The 10359-nt window shown below is 44.6% G+C and overlaps 1 protein-coding gene across 1 annotated transcript in view; it reads right to left on the minus strand.

The window, feature by feature from the left end:
- LOC311112888 (5,6-dihydroxyindole-2-carboxylic acid oxidase-like) overlaps positions 1-5638 on the minus strand; it is a gene marked incomplete at both ends in the record, with an annotated part of 31682 nt that extends 26044 nt beyond the window's left edge. The window contains one exon of the mRNA XM_084156028.1: positions 5284-5638. Within this exon, the coding sequence (XP_084012154.1) occupies positions 5284-5638 (355 nt within the window). The remainder of the gene's footprint in view (positions 1-5283) is intronic.
- Between the last annotated feature and the right edge of the window lie 4721 nt (positions 5639-10359).

The raw sequence follows: 10359 nt of genomic DNA on the forward strand, positions 1-10359 counted from the left end.
ATGTTATAGGTTACAGCTTCCTCCTGAGTATCGTATTAACCCCTCGTTCCACGTGTCTCTCCTCAGGCCGGTGGTAGCTGGTCCACTCCAGGAGTCTGAGATACGGGAGGTTCCTCCGCCCCCACTGGACATCGAGGGGGCACCGGCGTACTCGGTCCGTTCCATCTTAGATTCGAGGCGTCGGGTGGGAGGCCTGCAGTATCTCGTGGAGTGGGAGGGTTACGGTCCGGAGGAGCGGTGCTGGGTCCCTCCATGTTGAGGGATTTCCACCGTAGTCATCCGACTCGCCCCCCGCCGCGTCCTCCTGGCCGGTGTCGACGCACGGCTGGAGCCACGCGTCGGGGGGGGGGGGGGGGGGGGGGGGGGGTGTACTGTCACGGATTCTGCCGAGGCTGCCCCTCCTCCTTGCTCGGGCAGGCTTCGGCGTTCGTCGTCACCGGAATACTAGCTTCGATCCACCGCATTACACTGACACCCGTGACATTCGTATGATATGTTACAAATTTCAATTTGTAGAATATGTTATCAATTTGCTATTTCTTTTCTTATTTTAACCAGGTAAGCCAGTTGAGAACAAGTTCTCATTTACAACTGCGACCTGGCCAAGATATAGCAAAGCAGTGCGATTAAAAACAACAACAACACAGAGTTACATATGGAATAAACAAAAAAGTACAGTCAACAACACAATAGAAAATCTAAATACAGTGTGTGCAAATGTAGTAAGTTATGGAGGTAAGGCAATAAATAGGCCATAGTTCAAAATAATTACAATTTAGTATTAACACTGGAGTGATAGATGTGCGGAAGATGATGTGCAAATAGAGATACTGGGGTGCAAATGAGCAAAATAAATAACATTGTAAATAACAATATGTGGATGAGGTAGTTGGGTGGGCTAATTAAAGATGGGCTGTGTACAGGTACAGTGATCGGTAAGCTGCTCTGACAACTGATGCTTAAAGTTAATGAGGGAGATAAGTGTCTCCAGCTTCAGAGATTTTTTTAGTTCGTTCCAGTCATTTGCAGCAGAGAACTGGAAGGAATGGCGGCCAATAGGGGTTGCGACAATTTCGGCGGGTAATTTTAGAAAGAAAGGGTCCAGATTGTCTAGCCCAGCTGATTTGTAGGGGTCCAGATTTTGCAGCTCATCCAGGACATCAGCTATCTGAATTTGGGTGAAGGAGAAGCGGGGGGGGGGCATGGGCAAGTTGCAGTGGAGGGTGCAGAGCTGGTGAACGGGGTAGGGGTAGCCAGGTGGAAAGCATGGCCAGCCGTAGCAAAATGCTTGTTGAAATTCTTGATTATCGTAGATTTATCGGTGGTGACAGTGTTTCCTAGCCTCAGTGCAGTGGGTAGCTGGGAGGAGGTGCTTTTAATCTCCATGGACTTCACAGTGTCCCAAAACTTTTTGGAGTTAGTGCTACAGGATGCAAATTTCTGTTTGAAAAAGCTAGCCTTTGCTTTCCTAACTGCTTGTGTATATTGGTTCCTGACTTCCCTGAAAAGTTGCATATCGCGGGGGCTGTTCGATGCTAATGCAGTACGCCACAGGATGTTTTTGTGCTGGTCAAGGGCAGTCAAGTCTGGGGTGAACCAGGGGCTATATCTGTTCTTAGTTCTGAATTTTTTGAATGGGACATGCTTATTTAAGATGGAGAGGAAAGCACTTTTGAAGAACGTCCAGGCATCCTCTACTGACGGAATGAGGTCAATATCCATCCAGGATACCCGGGCCAGGTCAGTTAGAAAGGCCTGCTCGCTTAAGTGTTTGAGGGAGCGTTTGACAGTGATGAGGGGTGGTCGTTTGACCGCGGACCTATTACGGACGCAGGCAATGAGGCAGTGATCGCTGAGATCCTGGTTGAAGACAGTGGAGGTGTATTTAGAGGGTAAATTAGTCAGGATGATATCTATGAGGGTGCCCATGTTTACGGATTTAGGGTTGTACCTGGTAGGTTCCTTGATAATTTGTGTGAGATTGTGGGTCGGCCGGGGTGTTAAGCATATCCCAGTTTAGGTCACCAAGCAGTACGAACTCTGAGGATAGATGGGGGGCAAGCAATTCACATATGGTGTCCAGGGCACAACTGGGGGCTGAGGGGGGTCTGTAGCAAGCGGCAACAGTGAGACACTTATTTCTGGAAAGGTGGATTTTTAGAAGTAGAAGCTCAAACTGTTTGGGCACAGACCTGGACAGTATGATACAGCTACATCTCTACAGTAGATTGCAACTCCGCCCCTTTGGCAGTTCTATCTAGACGGAAAATGTTGTAGTTGGGGATGGAAATTTCAGAATTTTTGGTGGCCTTCCTAAGCCAGGATTCAGACACTGCTAGAACATCAGGGTTGGTAGAGTGTGCTAATGCAGTGAATAACTCAAACTTGGGGAGGAGGCTTCTGATGTTAACATGCAAGAAACCAAGGCTTTTACAGTTACAGAAGTCAACAAATGATAGCGCCTGGGGAGTAGGATTGATACTGGGGGCTACAGGGTCTGGGTTAACCTCTACATCACTAGAGGAACAGAGGAGGAATAAAATAAGTGTACGGCTAAAGGCTTTAAGAACTGGCCTTCTAGTGCATTGGGTACAGAGAATAAACGGGGCAGATTTCTGGGCGTTGTAGAATAGATTCAGGGCATTATGTACAGACAAGGATATAGAAGGATATGAGTACAGTGGAGGTACACCTAAGCATTGGGTAACGATGAAAGAGATAGCATCACTGGAGGTACCGATTGAGCCAGTCTCCGCGTATATGGGGGGTGGGACAAAGAATCTATCTGAGGCAGGTTGAGCGGGACTGGGGGCTTTACAGTGAAATAGTTCAATAACTAACCCAAACAGCAATAGGCTAGGCATATTGACATGGGAGAGAGGCATAACGCAATCACAGGTGTTAGTCGAGAGGGCTAAGACAACAACTGGTAATGGCGACGAAAGTTTGGGTTGAGGCTAAACAGATAAACAGGATGGGGTACCGTGTAAAGGAACAGTCCAGCGCGCATCAGATGTGTAGCTGAGTGATCATAAGGTCCAGTGAACAGCAATAGGTAAGTCCAGGAGCAGTTCGTAGGCTGCTACAGCACAGGCGAGCAGGAGGCACGGCTGTTGATTGTGCGTGCTAGCGGGCCGGTGCTAGCAGATGGATCTTCGTGGTCGTCGCAACGGGAAGCCTGTTGAAACCACATCAGACGATTACGTCGGCAGACCAGTTGTTGACACTAGGAGGTCCCATCCGGTTGACAGAGAGGTGGATAGCCGGGAGATGGGCCTGGCTCGAGGCTAGCTCAAGGCTAACTGGTGCTAGCTTTGGGACAAGTGGTGATTAGCCAACAACAACATCCATTCGGTTGCAGCTAGCTAGTTGTGATGATCCGGTGTTAAGGTCCAGTGATTCAGTGATTCCGGCAGAAAATCTTAAATGCTCTGGGTCGATAGCACGCTGTGCAGACTGGCCGATAATTGTCCAGGCTAGAGCTGGCTGGTAGGTAGTGCAGGCCACGGACAGTGGTGAAGACCGCTAACGGTGGCTAATAGCAATAGCTTATAGCAAGTAGCTAGTTAGCTGGCTAGCTGGCTAGTTTCAGCCGTGGGTTCTTTATAAAAGGTATGAAGAAATAATAGAATCCGTTCCACATTGGGTGAGGCGGGTTGCAGGAAAGTATATTTAGTTAAGGATGGAAAGTGAGATAGAGAAATATATATACGAAAAAATACAAAAAAACTGGCTATTTACACGAGGACACAACATAATACACGACCGCACTGCTATGCCATTTTGGATAACCTATACATATAATATGTTTCCAATTCCAATTTGTTGTGACTATGTTAGTTAAGTGGATAATGCTAACATTAGCTAGGTGGCTAACATTAGCTAGGGGTTAGGGTTAGGGGCAGGGGGGAAATTAACACCCATCACACGCCAAATATGGGTCGATTTTGGCATTGGCGGGTAAGAATGTTTATTTCACCAGCCACGTTGGCGGGTGATCACACACAGCATTTGGGAACTGTTTTTTTATCAACCCAAATGTAGAAGTTGGTCGAATTGACCTGAAAGGCTACTAAAGTGTGACCTTGACCTCGTGTTTCTTGGCTAGTTACATTGTTTTGTTCACACGCTAGATTGTTTTTCAATATTAGTTTTGAGTTTGCTGCAACTGTCTACTGGTAGAGCAGACACGAGATTATCATCTCTGACAGACAGGGAGTGCCGTTACCACTCAAATATTTGGGGGTAACGGCAAATATTTGGGAGTAAATTGTGCTTGATTGATCATGGAACATTCCAAAAACCTTTTATTCATGTTTTGTCATTTCTTATCATTAAAACACTCAAATAAATGTGGTCCTACATTTATTTTTGTGCTCCTAAATATCAATTTATGTACTCCTTGTAAAAAAAAATCTGCATTAGAGCCCTGAACTAATAATAATAAATAACCCGTATCACTCAGCATTTTGTGTCAGGGCAGGCACTTAGTTGATTCTTGATGTTCAGTTGTAGAACTGTTTACCTGTTTAACTTTTTACTATTGTATCTAAATTATTTATTTTGGTTAAAAGACTCAGGTCACAAAAATAATATTGAATTGAGCAATATACCACATTACTTCTTACTAATAATACATTTATTGTTTTAAAAACATTACAAAGCATGCTCATCTGTTATTTGTCCACCCTGGTTAGGGGTTAAGGTTAAGGTTAGGGATAAGGAGTTAGCTTAAAGGGTTAAGGTTAGGGTTAGGGGAAGGGTTAGCTAACATGCTAAGTAGGTGCAAAGTAGCAAAAAAGTAGTAAGCAGTTGTAAAGTTGATCATTAGCTAAAATGCTAAAGTTGTCCGTGATGAGTTTGAACACGCAATCTTTGGGTTTAGACATTCGAGTCACCCCCCGTTTTTTGCCTTAAGTAACATGTCTTATACAACCATGCCATATATCATAGCCTACTAATTTGAGCATCCCGGATTTTAGTTTACTATGTTACGTCTGGTCTATAAGACCAGCCTGGTAAAGTAAGGCGCATTGGAGCCTTGTATAGAGGTTGTTTGTGGTAGGCTATCATTTACTTATTTTATTCAACAGATATGTGGACTGTTGATTTCAATTAAGTTGGTTTAAGTGTGAGATTTACCACTCCACTTAAATGAGACACATAATTGAGATGATTAACCCTATGCAGTTTCGATTGCGTAAAAACATCAAATCATTTTATAATGGAAACTGCAACATTTGGTTATTTGTTTTCAAGTGGGATAAAAAAAAGAAAACGTACCAACAGCGACGGGTTGGTCACAGTTTAACCCGGCCAAGCCATGCATACAACGGCTACAATCATAACCGGTGAAATTCCCGTTGCACTGGCAGGTTCGGTTGAAGTAACGGATGGGCCAACGTTCACGGTCATCCCGTCCATCGTGGGGGTACTGCGGGCCGTGTGGACTTGCGTCTGCCGCTATCGAAATACACTGTCCACGTCTTGTGGCGGACCCGCAGGCGTCATTCGCGACCCCAAGCGGGGATGGACAACACTGACCACTCCGAAGTCCCTCCAGAGTCACACATTCCCTCGGAAACTGCGCGCCCACAAACACCGCGCCGAAAAGCACCAACAATCCGTACTTCCACATAGGCAATGAATAGGCAAAAAGACGCACCCAAGAACGTTAGTTAAATGGAACCGTGCATCACCCAATTCTCTTTCTTCAATCACATCTAACAGAAGTCAGTACCTTACTCGAAACCACATCACTTCAAAGTTCATTTTCTGTTTCAACTCAGTGCGCACTTGTGTCCTCTTGTAGGCTACTAATTGCCCACACACCAGCCAAATAAACATCTGGCCTTTAAATACCGCATTAGCACATGACTGGATGCCCAGATTTCTGATCCCCTCGTGATCACATCACATTTCCAACCGGACTGAGAGGGATAGATGTTAGGCAGTCATGCACACTGTTTTACTACTATGAGACACACCAAAATTCAGAGTTTTGAGAAGAATGTGATTTAACATGGTTAGAAAGTACATAACATAACCCTAAAACCGAATTTAACCACCCATGTCACCTGTGCAAGCTACTGAATTAATGCTGTCCTCCAGTTTTCACCCCATCAATTGATGTTCATGAACTTCTAGACCAATTTCAACACATTTTGTCAAAAGGTATTACAAATAAAATTACATGGACAAAATAGTATTTTTATAGCGGTTTCATTGAAATCCACAAATTAGAGTGACTGCTCTAAATTGGTATGGCAGGGAGTCTCTAATGGTAGCCTAGGCCTGTCACTTTATGAAGTGATGAAGTACACTAAAATAAAATGGTCTCCTGCTACATGATTAAGTGTCACTTAGAATAAAATGGAACCAAATGTACATGTTATTATGCCTACATATATTTATGTGTATCTTATCACTAATACAACCCACTCATCTTCATGTTATTCTAAAAGATAGCCCACCTAGGCCTAACTATCATTGAAATAGTGTTATTTTAATTATGATATAATCATAATATTAGTCACTCTCTCACACATAACAGTTACATTGTCCTTGGTGATGTATTGCTTACTGTCACACATCTGTATCATTACACCTAGTGTCATCAGTTCAGTTTGTTTATTTATTTGCACAGATAAAACGTTTTATACAAAGTTAAAGGTAATACAAGGTATGCAATGCATGGGCTCTCCTTTAGCCAATTCCTAATTGTTTACACAGGTTCATGAGTTCATGTTAGATTGTGATCATCTTACCCAAGTCATTTGACTTCTCATGCAGCACCCCTTCCTCCCTATCTACTTTGCCCCCTCCACCCGGCCCTCTTTCCTCCCTCATTCCAATCCTTCCCTCCTCATGTGAGCCAAGAACCCTTGGAGGCCCTTGTGATGATGGCAGCATAATACAGTGAGAAAGTCTAGTGTTATAACTCTCATAGACCACAACTTTACTTTTGCCTCTAGGAATGGAGAGCATATACTGTAGGACCTTTTTATCCTAGCTCTCACTTGATGGATTCAAATGCCAGTTGGCATTTAAGTATTGTTAATGATATTTTAGTTGGGACTGTGGGGTTCCATGAATTTTGAACACATTGCGAAGCAGCTGAATTTAGTGTGATATTAACCTAAAACAAAACCACAATAAATGAATCACAAAAGGCCAAAACATAACCTGCAAGGCGGATAATTAAAGTTTCCTTTAGAGCATTCTAGGTCACAGTAAGAGCAACTTCATCAATCCCACATTACCAATTGAAATGACGTGTAAGCAACGTTGATTCAACCAGTGTGTGCCCAATGGGTATACTATTTGCTTGGCAGTGGGTTATTCTGAGGGCATCTCCGAATACAGACAATAGTTGTTCACTTGCACTAATTAGTAGTCATTATTTCATAATAACTAGGACATGCACGATATCGACATCCTCAGGAGGTTGAACTCCTCCTAATTAGCGAACAACCATTTTCTCGGTGCTATGGTTTGAGAGATAGTTGGGCGAAAACATCAGATGAGTGCTGTGAAAAAAAAGTTAAATGGCAGCTTCTTAGCTTTCAATTACCATATGTTTGTTTCCCACTTCAAAGCACAGACGTGACTTTTAGAAAGAACTGGGCAGAAAGCCAACATTCCATAAAAACGCTAAACAGGTACAAAGGTATAGAGAGCCACCTCATTTTGAAAGGCAGACCCGAAGGTTGTAGGCTGCCAAGTGAATAAAGGAAGTAGAAATAATTAAACAAGTACATTTAGGGAAAGGAAAAATAACAAGTCCTCAATTTACTTCTAATTCTCTCTGTAAGATCTGAGTTAGATTGTTTGCCAATGGAAAATATGAATTAGGAATCCACCACATACTTTTCTTCATGTAGGCCTACAAAAGAAAGCCTGCCATTTTTTCCCATCTAGCTAAAGTAGAATTGATTAACAAGTACATTTAGGGGAAGAAAAATAACAAGTCCTTGATTTACTTTTAATATTCTTTGTACTGTTGGAGTTGGATTGTTTGCCAATGGAAAAAGTGAATTAAGAATCTATACTCAATATGTGGATGGGAATAATTTGATGATATCTTAAAAGAAAAGAGAAACTTGCACACTGCCCTTCCCAGTATCACTTCAGTTTATTAATCTTACAGACCCGCACTAAGTTAGTGGTGCGTGTTCCCAGTCCGGCCCGTCCCGTTCCTGCTCCCCGCACTAAGTTAGTGGTGCGTGTTCCCAGTACGGCCCAACCCGTTCCTGCTCCCCGCACTAAGTTAGTGGTGCGCGTCGCCAGCCCGGTACGGACTGTTCCTGCTCCCCGCACCAAGCCAGTGGTGCGCGTCGCCAGCCCGGTCCGGCCTGTTCCTGCTCCCCGCACCAAGCCAGTGGTGCGTGTCGCCAGCCCGGTCCGGCCTGTTCCTGCTCCCCGCACCAAGCCAGTGGTGCGCGTCGTCAGCCCGGTCTGGCCTGTTCCTGCTACCCGCACCAAGCCAGGGGTGCGCGTCATCAGCCCGGTCCAGCCCGTTCCTGCTCCCCGCACCAAGCCAGTGGTGCGCGTCGTCAGTCCGGCACAGCCCGTGCCTGTTCCACCGGTGCCTGACTGCTCCACACCGGAGCCTGAGCAATCCGCTCCACCGGTGTCCAGTCCAGCTCCGGCCAGCGGGGCCAGACCAGACCAGGGGCGCTACTGGGGGGTAGCGAGAGAGTGGTGGTCACGCCCGGAGCCGGATCCGCCTCCGAGGCGGAATGCCCACCCAGCCCCTACCCTCTTGAGTTTGTGTGGCGCGGTCGCAGTCCGCGCCTTTTGGGGGGGGGGGGGGGGGGGGGGGTACTGTCACGCCCTGGCTCTGGGGACTCTTAAATGTTGAGCCAGGGTGTGTAGTGTCTATGTTTTGTTTTCTATGTGTTTCTTTCTAGATCGTTTATTTCTATGTTGGCCAGGGTGGTTCCCAATTAGAGACAGCTGTGGCTCGTTGTCTCTGATTGGGAACCATATTTAGGCAGCCTGTTTTGCACCTGTCATTTGTGGGATCTTGTTCCGGAGAGGTTTGTGTTTTGTTAACCTTAGGACTTCACGTATCGTTTTGTTGTTTTTGTATATTTTGTAAAGTACTCATTAAAAGATGTACACATATCACGCTGCGCCTTGGTCCACTTATTACGACGATCGTGACACCCCTAGCCCTAACCCTAAACTTAATCCTAACCCTTAACCTAACCTTAACCTTAACCCTGAGCCCTAAACCTAACCCTGATACCTAACCTTAACCCTAACCCTAATTGTAACCCCAAACCTAATCCCTAAACCTAAAATAGCCTTTTTCCTTGTGGGGACCAGCGAAATGTCCCCACTTGTCAGAATTGTCCTTGTTTTACTATCCTTGTGAGGACTTCTGGTCCCCAAACTAGTAAAACCAAAAACACACACCATTGTACAAACATACCCACAACCTTGGAATCCTCATGCATATTCATAGTCCATAGTATCAACTTACATTCAGTTTGAATAGATATCAGAAGTTGATACATGGTTGAAATTAAGACAATGCTGGCCACTCCCATTACAAATGAGGGCAACCCCTTACTATACCTGTCAAAAATAATAACAGACACCCCCATAAATATTTAATACATATCACCACAGGTGCAGCTGCAGCCCACTCAAATAGGGGTCGGGCTCCCCCCAAGAGAGTCAACATGAAATTCAAACTATAGTTTATTCTGGATGGGTGTGCATTGAAACCCAAATGGCATACACATGCATGCGCACATCCCGTGACCAACCAGTCTCCCTCATTATCTCTCCTTTTACTACAATTCTGTCTATGTGAAGTGTGTGAAGTAGCCAATAACCTTTGCAACCTCTTGGATCATGTGAGAAGATGTGACTGGAGCTTAATGGTAATCCTTGCCCTTGGTCAAAAAGGCACAGTGAGAGTCATTAACACTGCAACTAGGAGCTGTTCATATGACTACCTCTCGGATGGTGCCCACTATCCCCCTCCCCCTTCTTCTCCTTTCCTGTCTCATCCCGTTCATGTGATTATGAGAATCATTCCTTCATATTTCCAAGTTCACATTAATTCAGGGTAGTTAACGAGGCTATATGAAACCTTTGCATCTGAGTGGTCACCTAAATGAACAGAAATATTGGATAGAAAAATGGACAAAAGAGAATGCAAAGAGTGTGCAAAGCTATCATTAAGGCAAAGGGTGGCTATTTGAAGAATCTCAAATATAAAATATATTTTGATTTGTTTAACACTGTTTTGGTTACTACATGATTCCATATGTGTTAATTCATATAATAATAATATGCCATTTAGCAGACGCTTTTATCCAAAGCGACATACAGTCATGCGTT

This window comes from Coregonus lavaretus (assembly GCF_964263955.1).
Source record: "Coregonus lavaretus genome assembly, chromosome: 39".
NCBI classification, from domain to species: domain Eukaryota; kingdom Metazoa; phylum Chordata; class Actinopteri; order Salmoniformes; family Salmonidae; genus Coregonus; species Coregonus lavaretus.